This window comes from Gorilla gorilla, chromosome 20 (assembly GCF_029281585.2).
Source record: "Gorilla gorilla gorilla isolate KB3781 chromosome 20, NHGRI_mGorGor1-v2.1_pri, whole genome shotgun sequence".
Lineage (NCBI taxonomy): Eukaryota > Metazoa > Chordata > Mammalia > Primates > Hominidae > Gorilla > Gorilla gorilla.
The window spans coordinates 13,284,650-13,300,890 of record NC_073244.2 but is presented as its reverse complement, the minus strand read 5'-3'; the positions used below and the strand labels follow the sequence as shown (position 1 = coordinate 13,300,890).

The 16,241-nt window shown below is 48.7% G+C and overlaps 1 protein-coding gene across 6 annotated transcripts in view; it reads right to left on the bottom strand.

Moving 5' to 3' along the window:
* ARHGEF18 (Rho/Rac guanine nucleotide exchange factor 18) overlaps positions 1 to 16,241 on the bottom strand; it is a 96,985-nt gene that overhangs the window by 35,395 nt on the left and 45,349 nt on the right. For 2 of the 6 annotated variants that reach the window (XM_063700911.1, XM_019015678.4), the window contains exons 2-6: positions 15,777 to 15,915; positions 14,492 to 14,604; positions 14,205 to 14,345; positions 11,832 to 12,082; positions 9,125 to 9,250 (exon numbers count right to left, since the gene is read on the bottom strand). In XM_063700911.1, coding sequence (XP_063556981.1) covers positions 9,125 to 9,250; positions 11,832 to 12,082; positions 14,205 to 14,345; positions 14,492 to 14,604; positions 15,777 to 15,844 — 699 coding nt within the window. In that variant the 5' untranslated portion in view covers positions 15,845 to 15,915. Of the gene's footprint in view, positions 1 to 9,124; positions 9,251 to 11,831; positions 12,083 to 14,204; positions 14,346 to 14,491; positions 14,605 to 15,776; positions 16,172 to 16,241 lie in introns of those variants that run through there. The other 4 variants (XM_031004198.3, XM_063700910.1, XM_031004197.2 and 1 more) reach the window with 2 other exon arrangements.

The following is a 16,241-nucleotide window of genomic DNA, read 5'->3' as shown; positions in this document are numbered from 1 at the left end:
GACAGCAAGATCCCGTATTAACATCTTGGAAATGGAAATGGAAAGCAAGATCCCATATTAATGTCTCGGAAACAGAAAGCAAGATCCACATTCACACCTCGGAAATGGAAACAGAAAGCAAGATCCTGTATTAACATCTCGGAAATGGACAGCAAGATCCCGTATTAACATCTCGGAAACGGAAACGGAAAGCAAGATCCCACATTAACATCTTGGAAATGGACAGCAAGATCCCGTATTAACATCTCAGAAACAGACAGCAAGATCCCACATTAACATCTCGGAAATGGACAGCAAGATCCCGTATTAACATCTTGGAAATGGAAATGGAAAGCAAGATCCCATATTAATGTCTCAGAAACAGAAAGCAAGATCCACATTCACACCTCGGAAATGGAAATAGAAAGCAAGATCCTGTATTAACATCTCGGAAATGGACAGCAAGATCCCGTATTAACACCTCGGAAACGGAGAACAAGATCCACATTAACATCTCGGAAACGGACAGCAAGATCCCACATTAACATTGCGGAAACAGAAAGCAAGATCCCGTGTTAACAGATCGGAAATGGACATGAAGATCCCGTATTAACATCTTGGAAACAGAAAGCAAGATCCCATATTAACATCTCGGAAATGGACAGCAACATCCCACATTAACATTGCGGAAACGGAAAGCAAGATCCCGTATTAACATATCGGAAATGGACAGCAAGATCCCTCATTAACATCTCGGAAACGGAAAGCAAGATCCCATATTAACATCTCGGAAATGTACAGCAAGATCCCGTATTAACATCTCGGAAACGGAAAGCAAGATCCCGTATTAACATCTCAGAAACGGAAAGCAAGATCCACATTAACATCTCGGAAATGGAAACAGAAAGCAAGATCCTGTATTAACATCTCGGAAATGGACAGCAAGATCCCGTATTAACATCTCGGAAACGGAAACGGAAAGCAAGATCCCACATTAACATCTTGGAAACGGACAGCAAGATCCCGTATTAACATCTCAGAAACAGACAGCAAGATCCCACATTAACATCTCGGAAATGGACAGCAAGATCCCGTATTAACATCTTGGAAATGGAAATGGAAAGCAAGATCCCATATTAATGTCTCGGAAACAGAAAGCAAGATCCACATTCACACCTCGGAAATGGAAACAGAAAGCAAGATCCTGTATTAACATCTCGGAAATGGACAGCAAGATCCCGTATTAACATCTCGGAAACGGACAGCAAGATCCCACATTAACATTGCGGAAACAGAAAGCAAGATCCCGTATTAACATATCGGAAATGGACAGCAAGATCCCGCATTAACATCTCGGAAACGGAAAGCAAGATTCCGCGGTAACATCTCGGAAACGGAAAGCAAGATCCCGCAGTAACATCTCGGAAACGGAAAGCAAGATCCTGCGTTAACATCTCGGAAACGGAAAGCAAGATCCCGTGTTAACATCTCGGAAACGGACAGGAAGACCACGTATTAACATCTCGGAAACGGACAGCAAGATCCCGCATTAACATCTCGGAAACGGACAGCAAGATCCCACATTAACATCTCGGAAATGGACAGCAAGATCCCGTATTAACATCTCGGAAACAGAAAGCAAGATCCACATTAACATCTCGGAAACGGAAAGCAAGATCTCGCATTAACATCTCAGAAACGGAAAGCAAGATCCCGTATTAACATAACAGAAATGGACAGCAAGATCCCACATTAACATCGCGGAAACAGAAAGCAAGATCCTGTATTAACATCTCGGAAACGGAGAGCAAGATCCACATTAACATCTCGGAAACGGACAGAAAGATCCCACATTAACATCTCGGAAACGGACAGCAAGATCCCGCATTAACATCTCGGAAACGGAAAGCAAGATCCCGTATTACCATCTCAGAAACGGAAAGCAAGATCCCGTATTAACGTCTCGGAAACGGAGAGCAAGATCCACATTAACATCTCAGAAATGGACAGCAAAATCCCGTATTAACATCTCGGAAACGGAAAGCAAGATCCACATTAACATCTCGGAAACGGAAAGCAAGATCCCGCGTTAACATCTCGGAAACGGAAAGCAAGATTCCACGTTAACATCTCGGAAACGGAAAGCAAGATCCCGTATTAACATATCGGAAATGGACAGCAAGATCCCGCATTAACATCTCGGAAATGGACAGCAAGGTCCCGCGTTAACATCTCGGAAACGGAAAGCAAGATCCCGCGTTAACATCTCGGAAACGGAAAGCAAGATCCCGCGTTAACATCTCGGAAACAGAAAGCAAGATCCCGTGTTAACATCTCGGAAACGGAAAGCAAGATCCCGTGTTTACATCTCGGAAACGGACAGTAAGATCCCATGTTAACATCTCGGAAACGGACAGCAAGATCCCGTGTTAACATCTCGGAAACGGACAGTAAGATCCCGTATTAACATCTCGGAAATGGACAGCAAGATCCCGTATTAACATCTCGGAAACGGACAGCAAGATCCACATTAACATCTCGGAAATGGACGGCAAGATCTCACATTAACATTGCGGAAACGGAAAGCAAGATCCCATATTAACATCTCGGAAATGGACAGCAAGATCCACATTAACATCTCGGAAATGGACAGAAAGATCCCGTATTAACATCTCGGAAACAGAAAGCAAGATCCCGTATTAACATATCGGAAATGTACAGCAAGATCCCGCATTAACATCTCGGAAACGGAAAGCAAGATCCCGTGTTAACACCTCGGAAATGGACATGAAGATCCCGTATTAACACCTTGGAAACGGAAAGCAAGATCCCGTATTAACATCTCGGAAATGGACAGCAAGATCCCGTATTAACATCTCGGAAACGGAAACGGAAAGCAAGATCCCACATTAACATCTTGGAAACGGACAGCAAGATCCCGTATTAACATCTCAGAAACAGACAGCAAGATCCCACATTAACATCTCGGAAATGGACAGCAAGATCCCGTATTAACATCTTGGAAATGGAAATGGAAAGCAAGATCCCATATTAATGTCTCGGAAACAGAAAGCAAGATCCACATTCACACCTCGGAAATGGAAACAGAAAGCAAGATCCTGTATTAACATCTCGGAAATGGACAGCAAGATCCCGTATTAACATCTCGGAAACGGACAGCAAGATCCCACATTAACATTGCGGAAACAGAAAGCAAGATCCCGTATTAACATATCGGAAATGGACAGCAAGATCCCGCATTAACATCTCGGAAACGGAAAGCAAGATTCCGCGGTAACATCTCGGAAACGGAAAGCAAGATCCCGCATTAACATCTCGGAAACGGAAAGCAAGATCCCGCATTAACATCTCGGAAACGGAAAGCAAGATCCTGCGTTAACATCCCGGAAACGGAAAGCAAGATCCCGTGTTAACATCTCGGAAACGGACAGGAAGACCACATATTAACATCTCGGAAACGGACAGCAAGATCCCGTATCAACATCTCGGAAACGGAAAGCAAGATCCTGCGTTAACATCTCGGAAACGGAAAGCAAGATCCCGTGTTAACATCTCGGAAACGGACAGGAAGACCACGTATTAACATCTCGGAAACGGACAGCAAGATCCCGTATCAACATCTCGGAAACGGACAGCAAGATCCCGTATTAACATCTCGGAAATGGACAGCAAGATCCCGAATTAACATCTCGGAAACGGAAAGCAAGATCCACATTAACATCTCGGAAACAGAAAGCCAGATCCCGCATTAACATCTCGGAAACGGAATGCAAGATCCACATTAACATCTCAGAAACGGACAGCAAAATCCCACATTAACATCTCGGAAACGGAAAGCAAGATCCCGTATTAACATCTCGGAAACGGAAAGCAAGATCCCGTATTAACATCTCGGAAACGGAAAGCAAGATCCTGTATTAACATCTCGGAAATGGAAAGCAAGATCCCACATTAACATCTCGGAAACGGAAAGGAAGATCCCACATTAACATCTCGGAAATGGACAGCAAGATCCCGTATTAACATCTCGGAAACGGACAGCAAGATCCAGATTAACATCTCGGAAACGGACAGAAAGATCCCACATTAACATCTCGGAAACGGACAGCAAGATCCCGCATTAACATCTCGGAAACGGAAAGCAAGATCCCGCATTAACATCTCAGAAACGGAAAGCAAGATCCCATATTAACGCCTCGGAAACAGAGAGCAAGATCCACATTAACATCTCGGAAATGGACAGAAAGATCCTGTATTAACATCTCGGAAATAGAAAGCAAGATCCCGTATTAACATCTCGGAAATGGACAGCAAGATCCCGTATTAACATCTCGGAAACGGAAAGCAAGATCCACATTAACATCTCGGAAACGGAAAGCAAGATCCCGCGTTAACATCTCGGAAACGGAAAGCAAGATCCCGCGTTAACATCTCGGAAACGGAAAGCAAGATCCCGTGTTAACATCTCAGAAACGGACAGTAAGATCCCATATTAACATCTCGGAAACGGACAGCAAGATCCCGTGTTAACATCTCGGAAACGGACAGTAAGATCCCGTATTAACATCTTGGAAACGGACAGCAAGATCCCGTATTAACATCTCGGAAACGGACAGCAAGATCCACATTAACATCTCGGAAATGGACAGCAAGATCTCACATTAACATTGCGGAAACGGAAAGCAAGATCCCGTATTAACATCTCGGAAACGGAGAGCAAGATCCACATTAACATCTCGGAAATGGACAGAAAGATCCCGTATTAACATCTCGGAAACAGAAAGCAAGATCCCGTATTAACATATCGGAAATGTACAGCAAGATCCCGCATTAACATCTCGGAAACGGAAAGCAAGATCCCGTGTTAACACCTCGGAAATGGACATGAAGATCCCGTATTAACATCTTGGAAACGGACAGCAAGATCCCGTATTAACATCTCGGAAACGGACAGCAAGATCCACATTAACATCTCGGAAATGGACAGCAAGATCCCACATTAACATTGCGGAAACGGAAAGCAAGATCCCGCATTAACATATCGGAAATGGACAGCAATATCCCGCATTAACATCTCGGAAACAGACAGCAAGATCCCGCATTAACATCTCGGAAACGGACAGCAAGATCCCATATTAACATCTCGGAAACGGACAGCAAGATCCCATATTAACATCTCGGAAACAGAAAGCAAGATCCACATTAACATCTCAGAAACGGAAAGCAAGATCCCGCATTAACAGCTCTGAAACGGAAAGCAAGATCCCGCATTAACATCTCGGAAACGGAAAGCAAGATCCACATTAACATCTCGGAAATGGAAACAGAAAGCAAGATCCTGTATTAACATCTCGGAAATGGACAGCAAGATCCCGTATTAACATCTCGGAAACGGAAACGGAAAGCAAGATCCCACATTAACATCTTGGAAACGGACAGCAAGATCCCGTATTAACATCTCAGAAACAGACAGCAAGATCCCACATTAACATCTCGGAAATGGACAGCAAGATCCCGTATTAACATCTTGGAAATGGAAATGGAAAGCAAGATCCCATATTAATGTCTCGGAAACAGAAAGCAAGATCCACATTCACACCTCGGAAATGGAAACAGAAAGCAAGATCCTGTATTAACATCTCGGAAATGGACAGCAAGATCCCATATTAACATCTCGGAAACGGAAACGGAAAGCAAGATCCCGCATTAACATCTTGGAAACGGACAGCAAGATCCTGTATTAACATCTCGGAAATGGACAGCAAGATCCCACATTAACATTGCGGAAACGGACAGCAAGATCCCGTATTAACATATCGGAAATGGACAGCAAGATCCTGCATTAACATCTCGGAAACGGAAAGCAAGATCCCGTATTAACATCTCGGAAACGGAAAGCAAGATCCCGCATTAACATCTTGGAAATGGACAGCAAGATCCTGTATTAACATCTTGGAAATGGAAACGGAAAGCAAGATCCTGTATTAACATCTCGGAAATGGACAGCAAGAGCCTGTATTAACATCTCAGAAACAGAAAGCGAGATCCCGCATTAACAGCTCGGAAATGGACAGCAAGATCCCGCATTAACATCTCGGAAACAGACAGCAAGATCCCGCATTAACATCTCGGAAACGGACAGCAAGATCCTGCATTAACATCTCGGTTTCTGCCCAATTTGTCAACAATCGGCTGCCAAGGCTGGGGGCTCCTTCCTTTCTCAGCTCACCAGGACCTTTCCTTTGCCACTTTGGAGGAGACAGACACCAGATACCTGAAAGCAGGGATCACCTGCTGTATACACAAAGGCCACCAAAGGACAGATGTGGTGGTTCATGCCTGTAATCTCAGCACTTTGGGAGGCCAAGGCGGGAGGAACGCTTGAGACCAGGAGTTTGAGACCAGCCTGGGCAACACAGCAAGACCCCATCTCTACAAAAAATTAAAATATTAGCTGGGCATGGTGGCACACTCCTGTAGTCCCAGCTATTCAGGAAGCAGAGACAGGAGGTTTTGCTTGAGCCCAGGAGTTTGAGGCTGCAGTGAGCCATGATTCTTCCATTGCACTCCAGCCTGGGCGACAGAGCAAGACCCTGACTCTAAAAAAATAAAAGAAATGAGAACCAGCCAGGGGGTTGTTATGGAAATCATCTGTCAAGCTGTCCACACACACAATGTACACATGAACACACACCCCCTAACCCATGACTGCTGGAACCCTCCAGAACTAGAGCAGGCCTGTGCCTTTTGAATGGGTCCCTGGGTGTGATCTCAGGTCACTGCAACCTCCGCCTCCCGAGTTTAAGCGATTCTCCTGTCTCAGCCTCCGAGTAGCTGGGATTACAGGTGTGCGCCACCACACCTGGCTAATTTTTGTAGTTTTAGTAGAGATGAGGTTTCGCCATATTCCCCAGACTGGTCTCAAACTCCTGGGCTCAAGTGATCCGCCCGCCTTGGCCTCCCCAAAAGTGCTGGGATTCCAAGCATGAGCCACCACGCCCAGCCTGGGTGCTTTCTGATGCTCACCTCTGGCTAAGAACCATAAGGGGTCACCTGACACTCTCTCGGGAGCATAGCACATTTTCTGCTTGTTTGCTCCCGCTGCTCTTGTATGCATTTGAGGGATGCCAGCACTTGCAGAGAGCCACTGAAGAGGCCCGGAGCCGCTGTGGGATTTGCAAGAGTCCATGGACGGAGGTTTCATTGGAATCCCCCTCCTGGCTTTGAGGAACTGCGGCTCCAAAACGATCCTCTCCCTTTCCTACCTACCTATAATGCAATGAAGTTTAAACGCATGTCACTCCTAACTTTGGACCACTGGGTGTAGAATGCCACTGCAGAACCAAGTCCTGGCCAGGCCACAGGTGATGCAGCTCTTGTGGAATCAGCAGTGTTAGGGCCTCTAAAGAGGTGAATGTTGATAGAACCAACTAGCCATCATCCAAGTGTGGTTTCTAGGACGTGGGAGGTGGGGTCTCCCTTGACTTGGCTGACTCCGGCTGGGCTTCGAGCACCTACCCACGCTCACACAAAGGAGGCAGGAAGATCATTCTACATGCTCCGGGGGCGAACATGGACCAGCAAGGGGACAAAAGTTTGGAGTAACCCTCCTTTTTTTTTTGTATTTTTTTGAGACGGAGTTTCGCTCTTGTTGCCCAGGCTGGAGTGCAGTGGTGCGATCTCAGCTCACTGCACGCTCCGCCTCCCGGGTTCACAACATTCTTCTGCCTCAGCCTCCCGAGTAGCTGGGACTACAGGCGCCCACCACCACGCCTGGCTAATTTTTTGTACTTTTAGTGGAGACCAGGTTTCACCATGTTAGCCAGGATGGTCTCGATCTCCTGACCTCGTGATCCACCTGCCTTGGCCTCCCAAAATGCTGGGATTACAGGCATGAGCCACTGTGCCCAGCCCACGCCTGGCTAATTTTTTGTATTTTTAGTAAAGATGGGGTTTCGCCATGTTGGGCAGGCTGGTATTGAACTCCTGACCTCAGATGATCTGCCCACCTTGGCCTCCCAAAGTTACAGGGATTACAGGTGTGAGCCACTGTGCCCATCTGGAGTAACCCTCCTTAAGACAGACGGCATCCCCAAGGCAAGACAGGCCGGCTCTGGAGGCCCAGTTCCTGGGGCAGGGCAGCCCGTTCAAACCACCCTTTGTGTCATCTAAACAGTGATGACACAAAGTGATGGTCAGCAGGTCCCATGCTGAGCTGCAGGGGTCTCTCAGGGGCCACCGTGGCCTAGTAAGGAACAAAGTCTAGATATGCTTTCTTTGATTGATTTTGTTAATACGTGTGTGTGTATATATATATGTATCTTATATAATAGAGATGGGATCTTGCTATGTTGCCCAGGCTGCTCTTAAACTCCTGAGCTCAACTGATTTTCCCTCCTTAGCGGCTGGAGTAGCTGGGGTTACAGGTGTGCACCACCATGCCTGGCTAATTTTTAAATTTTTCGTAGAGACAGGATCTTGCTATGTTGCCCAGGCTGGTCTCGAACTCCTGGCCTCAAGTGATCCTCCTGCCTTGGCCTCTCGAAGTGCTGGATTTACAGCGTGAGGCATTGCATCTGGCCCGCTTTATTTTACATCTCAGGATTCTATGTAAGATTTCACTGACGTGTTCTGAATGGGGTTGTAGTTAAAACCCAAACCAAACCTTGAAAATCACTGCTACATAACAGATGCCTTTTAATTCCCAAGTCTCAAGACTCTACAATTCTGTGGAAAAACCCCACAGTGAAGAATATAAGTTTTTTTTTTGTTTTTTGTTATTTTGTTTTTGTTTTTTTGAGACAGAGTCTTGCTCTGTCGCCAGGCTGGAGTGCAGTGGCAGTGGCATGATCTCAGCTCACTGCAACCTTCGCTTCCTGGGTTCAAGCAATTCCTCTGCCTCAGCCTCCCAAGTAGCTGGGATTACAGGTGCGTGCCACCATGCCCGGCTAATTTTTTGTATTTTAATAGAGACGGGGTTTCACCATGTTGGCCAGGACGGTCTCGATCTCCTGACCTCGTGATCCGCCCGCCTCAGACTCCCAAAGTGCTGGGATTACAGGCGTGAGCCACTGCGCCCGGCCAGAATATAAGTTTTTGATTAAAAAAAAAAATTTGTTTTTACCTTGATCAAGTTTTGAAATTTCTTGTTTTGCTGAAGCAGCAACTTGTAATGACTAACAGCTTCATTGTGGCCACTACAAAACACACCGTACTTTTCTTTCATTCTCTCCCCATTTTCACCTGAAAACTGATAAACAAAAGGATGGAAATGTTAATTAAACACGAAAACTGCCAAACTGTATTTTCATCTAATTCGTCCGAGTCTGCTAAAATAAATATTAGATTTATTTGCAATTCCATTTTCTTTCTTTCTTTCTTTCTTTTTTTTTGAGACAGCATCTTGCTCTGTGGTTCAGGCTAAAGTGCAATGGCGCGATCTTGGCTCACTGCAACCTCTGTCTCCCGGGATCAAGCGATGCTCCTGCTGTAGTCTCCCAAGTAGCTGGGATTACAGGTGCCGCCACCACGCCTGGCTAATTTTTTTTAGACAGAGTCTCACTCTGTTGCCCAGGCTGGAGTGCAGTGGCGTGATCTTGGCTCACCGCAACCTCCACCTCCCGGGGTCAAGCGATTCTCCTGCCTCAGCCTCCTGAGTAGCTGAGATTACAGGTGCATGCCACCATGCCCGGCTAATTTTTGTATTTTTAGTAGAGACCAGGTTTCACCATGTTGGTCAGGCTGGTCTTGAACTCTTGACCTCTTGATCCACCCACCTCATCTTCCCAAAGTGCTGGGATTATAGGCGTGAGCCACCGCGCCTGGCCAGCCAAAGTATATTTTCATCTAATTTGTCTGACTCTGCTAAAATAAATATTAGATTTATTTGCAATTCCATTTTCTTTTTCTTTTTTAGAGACAGCATCTTGCTCTGTGGCTCAGGCTGGAGTGCAGTGGTGTGATCTTGGCTCACTGCAACCTCTGCCTTCCGGGTCTGAGTGATTCTCCTGCCACAGCCTCCTGAGTAGCTGGGATTACAGGTGCCGCCACCACACCTGGCTAACCTGACCATGTTGGTCAGGCTGGCCTTGAACTCATAACCTCAAGTGATCCACCCCGCCTCAGCCTCCCAAAGTGTTGGGGTTACAGGTGTGAGCCACAGCGCCTGGCTGCAGTTCCATTTTCTAATATGTCCTCAGACAGAGAAATGCTTCAGTTTGGGGTGTCTAATCGCAAGGTGTCACAAAGGTGAAATAAAAAAACCTTCTGCTTCGGCGCTTTCCTGCATCACAGATGCTGTAAAACTTCCTGAGAGCCGAGAAAAAAAGTAAATTTCAGCCAAAGGACGTTAGAAACAAAAAGCAGGCCAGGCGCAGTGGCTCACACACATAATCCCAGCAGCTTGGGAGACTGAGGCAGGCGGATCACCTGAGGTCAAGAGTTCAAGACCAGCCTGGCCAACATGGTGAAACCCTGTCTCTACTAAAAATACAAAAAAAATTAGCCGGGTGTGGTGGCAGGCGCCTTAATCCCAGCTACTCAGGAGGCTGAGGCATGAGAATTGCTTGAACCTGGGAGGTGCAGGTTGCAGTGAGCCGACATTGCACCACTGCACTCCAGCCTGGGCGACAGAGTGAGACTTCGTCTCAAAAAAAGAAACATAAAAAGCAAAAGGAGTGTTCTTCTAATTAGTTGGCCCAGGATGCTTCGAGCAAATAGTTTGAGGTTACATGAGGGGCACAGCTCCCCTGGGTAAATCTTGGCCTAGAGTGATCATTTGGGGTTAATACCACTACCACGGTTGGTGCTGGTTCACAGGTATGCTTTCCCCCGCCCCCGAGATGGGGTCTTGCTCTGCTGCCCAGGCTGGAGGGCAGTGGCATGATCATAGCTCATTGCAGCCTTGACCTCCCAAGCTCAAGTGATCCTCCCACCTCAGCCTCCTGAGTAGCTGGGACTACAGCTATACACCACCACAGCTGGCTAATTTATTTTCATGTTTTGTAGATATGGGGTCTTGCTATGTTGCCCAGGTTGGTCTGGAACTCCTGGACTCAAGCAATTCACCTGCTTGGCCTCCCAAAGTGCTGGGATTACAGGTGTGGGCCACTGCACTCAGTCAACAGGTAAGCTTTGAACGGTTGAAAGCATAAGTGACTTGAACCAAAAAACAAAAACCAACCAACCAAACAAGAGCACAGAAGAATGTAACATTGAATAGTGTTCCGCCAGGGACACTGGCTAATTTAGGTCTCTGTGTTTCTAGAATATGAACTGCAGGCATCGCTGTAAGGGGCCCAGAACTGTGTGTCCTCAGGGGCCACTCTCGTTTTATTACTGAAAGGAAAAGGCTGGCACAATGGCTCATGCCTGTGATCCCTGCACTTTGGGATGCCGAGGCAGGGGGATTGCTTAAGCCAGGAATTTGAGACTAGCCTGGGCAACAAAGCAAGACCCCATCTCTTCAAAAAATAAAAAGTTAGCCAGGCATGGTGTTCCCTGGAGTCCCAGCTACGTGGAAGGCTGAGGCAGGAGGATCACTTGAGCTCAGGAGTTCAAGACCAGCCTGGGCCATAGAGTGAGACCTCATCTCTACAAAAAATAAAATTTAGCCGGGTATGGTGGCGCATAGCTGTAGTCCCAGCTACTTGGGAGGCTGAGGTGGGAGGATCACCTGAGCCTGAGAGGTTGAGGCTGCACTGAGCTGTGACTGCACCACTGCACTCCAGCCTGGGAGACACAGCAAGACCCTATCTCAGAAAAAAAGAAGAAAGGAACAGAGACAAGGCAGAGGCTTTGAAGACTGTTGAGATGAACACGGCTGCACCCACCTGCTGAACCAGGAGGTCGCCGATTTTCTGCATGACATAATTCCGGTCACTGCCCTCCTCCAGGGACTCCTGGCGGCGCTCCTTGAGCCGAGCGAGGAAGTGGCTGTGCGTCTCCAGCAGGTCGTCAGCGCATGGGAAGAGGCGGCCAATGGCCTTGCTGCTGAACTGCAGCTCTTCCTGCAGGGCCCTGGAGTACACCTTCAGCATGATCTTGAGCGTCCGCACGTGGTGCACCTCCGTCTGCATCAGCTCTGCAGAGACACAGACGGCAGGACTTAGCCATGCTGGCTCCACGGCCCCGCTGGGCAGTCGTGGGTGCTGCCTGCCCTTCACGTGCTGAACTGGCTTCTGAGAGTTCTCTGCCTAAGACCTTGTGCCTTTGGGATCTTTCTTACTTCCAGGGTGTCCAGGGTTTAGAATGCTGCCGGGGGTCCCAGCCTGAAGGAGCAGGGGAAGGAGAGAACCCTGGGCCTCCCCATCACAGGAGGGTTTTGCGCCCAGTGTCAACCCAACGGACGACATTTTAAGTCCGTGTTTTTTTTTTTTTTTTCTTTGAGATGGAGTCTTGCTCTGTTGCCCAGGCTGGAGTGCAGTGGCAAAATCTCAGCTCACTGCAACCTCCGCCTCCCGGGTTCAAGCGATTCTCCTGCCTCAGCCTCCCGAGTAGCTGGGATTACAGGTGCACACCACCACGCCTGGCTATCAAGTCTGTTTTAGGAAGAAGAGTGTTCTGAGGAACACTCCTGTGGCTGTTAAAACTCATCCATCACATCTGTGTGTGTCCCTGACCAGACCTAGACTGCAATGAACAAGATGTTTGCGTCCCCCAAAATTCGTATGTCAAAATTTGAACCCCAAAGGTGATAGTATCAGGAGGTACAGCCCTTGGAAGGTGATGAGGTCCTAAGGGGAGAGAACCTCATGGTGGGACTGGTGCCCTTAGGAAAAGGACCTGAGGGTCAAGGGTGGTGGCTCACGTCTGTAATCCCAGCACTCTGGGAGGCCAAGGTGAGTAGATCACGTGAGGTCAGGAGTTCGAGACTAGCCTGGCCAACACAGCGAAACCCTGTCTCTACCAAAAAATAAAAAAATGAGCCGGGCATGGCCGGGCATGGTGGCTGACGCCTGTAATCCTAGCATTTTGGGAGGCCAAGGTGGGCGGATCATGAGGTCAGGAGTCGGACTAGCCTGACCAACATGGTGAAACACTGCCTCTGCTAAAAATACAAAAATTAGCTGGGCGTGGCAGTGGGCGCCTGTAATCCCAGCTATTCGGGAGGCTGAGGCAGGAGAATTGCTTGAACCCGGGAGGTGGAGGTGAGCCGAGATGGAACCACTGCACTCCAGCCTGGGCGACAGAGCGAGACTCCATCTCAAAAAAAAAAAAAAAAATTAGCTGGGCATGGTGGCAGGCACTGTCATCTCAGCTACTCGGGAGGCTGAGGCAGGACAATCGCTTGAACCTGGGAGGTGGAGGTTGCAGGGAGCTGAGACGGCATCACTGCATCCAGCCTGGGTGACAGAGTAAGACCCTGTCTCAAAAAAAGAAAAAAGAGGACCTGAGAAAGACCATGAAGACCTTGTGAGGACACAGCCAGATGCTACCATCAGGAAGCCAGGAAATGGGGCCTCCATGGACACTAAGTCTGCCACCGCCTTGATCTTAGATGTCCCAGCCTCTAGAACTGTAAGCAATAAACTTCTGTGGCTTCTAAGCCACCCTGTGTATGGTGTTCTATGAGAGCTGCCTATATAGGCTAAGACAGCCACCAACAAGGGAAGAAGAAGCCAGACCTGGGCATTCAGCCAGACATGTCCACAGGGGCGTATTATAACAAAATCCTCTCCGACAGTCTCTTTCCTGGCATGGGAGGCAGGGCTGCACCAAGGGAGGAGAGAGAAAGACAGAGAAAGACAGAGAGAGGCCAGGCACCGTGGCTCACACCTATAATCCCAATACTTTGGGAGGCCCAGGCGGGCGGGTCACTTGAGCTCAGGAGATTGAGACCAGCCTAGGCAACATGGTGAGACCCCCATCTCTACAGAAACTAAAAAAATTTGCCAGGTGTAGTGGCCCATGCCCGTGGTCCCAGCTACTAGGGAGGCTGAGGTGGGAGGATTGCTTGAGCCCAGGTCGAGGCTGCAGTGAGCTCTGATTGTCCCACTGTACTCCAGCCTGGGCAATAGAGAGAGACTGTGTCTCAAAAAAGAAAAAAAAGAAAGAAAGAAAGAGAGAAAGAGAACAAAAGAGAGAAGGAAAGAGAGAAAGAAAGAAAGAAAAAGATAACGAAGGAAGGAAGGGAGGGAGGAAGGGAGGGAGCAGAGAAGAGAGTGGAGGGCCGGTGTGATGGCACAGGGCTGTGGACTCCTCACCATAAAGGACATCTTGTCTTTTCACCACCTCCCTCTTTTGCTTCTTGGCGTAGGCTGCATCCACGGCGAGGCTCCAGGACTCAGCTTCAAACTCGTGGCCATCTGACTCAATCTCACTCCTCAGCGAGGCGGTGTAGGGATCTGAGGGAAGAGCGAGGTGTGGCTGCTGGGGGCCCAGAGTCACGCCACCCCAATTCCCTCCCGTAGACATGCTGACACGAGCCCCAGCTCTTCCCAGGAGAGACAGGAACTGTGTGGCAGCCGCGAGAGAGCGGAGATGACCATACCTTCTACAAAAATGGACTCGGTGTTTGGAGATGTAAGGGACAGAGAGTCATCAGCTGTCTGCTTAAATTTTAAAAATGCAGAATCGGCTTCATCCATCTCTCCTGTGATTGGTCTGAGTGCAAACAATAAAAACAATTGTTTTAGGAAAGTGAGTTAAACACACACGACCTCATGCAACAAAGGCACATCGGTGACTCCATCCGATTCGATACTCTCTGAGAACTCTCCACATTTTCACAGAAGCCTCAACTTTGTCTACAGATCATTTTTAAAAATTGGGAGATTTGCCAGGTGCAGTGTCTCACGCCTGTAATCCCAGACTTTGGGAGGCCAAAGCCAGGAGGATCACCTGAGGTCAGGAGTTCGAGACCAGCTCGCCCAACATGGCAAAATCCTGTCTCTGCTAAAAATACAAAAATTAGCCGGGTGTGGTGGCAGGTGCCTGTAATCCCAGCTACTTGGGAGGTTGAGGCAGGGGAATCACTTGAATCTGGGAGGTGGAGGTTGCAGTGAGCTGAGATTGTGCCACTGAACTCCAGCCTGGGCGACAGAGACTCTGTCTAAAGAAAAAAAAAAAAAAGTGGTGGGGGGCGGGGGGTGGGGAAGATTATCTGTCAATGTCACATCAGGATTTCTTCCATAGTAACTTCCTTTAATGTTTAGTTACGTTCTAACGGGGTGTGGATTGCAGCTTCCTTGACAGACCACTGGAGCCCACTTGGGGCCCCTGGGATCCTGTCTACCAGGAGTTAAGTGGAAATGGTTTCATGGTCAAGGTGGGAGGGCAGTCCTTACTCAGAGGAAAATGATAATTTACTCCCTTTCCCACGAACTCATGGAATAGTCACCACAAACATATCAGCTTCTAGCATCACTTTCTACCCGGACACCGCTGCAGGCATTATCAAGGGAACCACTTTGAAGTCCTATAAAACAAGGTAAGGCACAGATAATGGGACGCCGCCTCCACACACACCCAGCAGGACTTTGAGCATCGCCTTGAGTAAGTCAGGAGCCCGGCCTAAGGAGCGAGTCCAAGGATCCCTCGAGGGCACTAAGCAAACTGGCTCCACCAGGGGCCGAATACACCCCGGGACACATCGTTTTTGCAAAAAAGGCGTGGATCCTGGAAGCAAGAATTAATGGGAATTTCTCTGCTTAGCACGGGGGCTGCCGTGTGGATTCACACAGATCTAAGTCGGGGTCTCTCTCCGAAGAGGCTGTCAACAGCTCCCCGGGGAATGCCACCACCCACCCGAGGGCACAGAGGGGACCCTGGCTTACCCGAGTTGCGTCCCAGGGCCAGCCGGGCTCGGTGTTGGCTGGGGACCCCCTTTCTGAGAGACCGTCATACCGACATTCCTGGACAGGGCCGGGCTGCCATCGGACAGGAGGGTGCCCCGGGGGTGCTCCTTGAGCGAGGCTGTGACAGAGGCAAGGACAGAGTTGGTGCTGAGAAAGTGGGTCGGGTAGCGGAGGTCCCCGGCGCGGAAGCCCCGCTCCGACTGCGGCCGCAGCACAGACAGGATCTTGGAGGTCAGCAGCTCGTTATCCAAGAAGACGTTCTCGCTCCATTTCCTGGGGAAAGAGCCGTAAAAAGACAGCTCGGGGCGGCCGGGGAGCGCGCTGTGCCTGTCCCCGCTTTTGGAGTGCGCATTCCCCATGTTCGCGCCCGGGGCTCCGGGACCCGGCGCGGCGCCAGGCTGGGCTGCGCCGTTTTTATGCCTCGGTGGGATCCTTCTAGAAAAC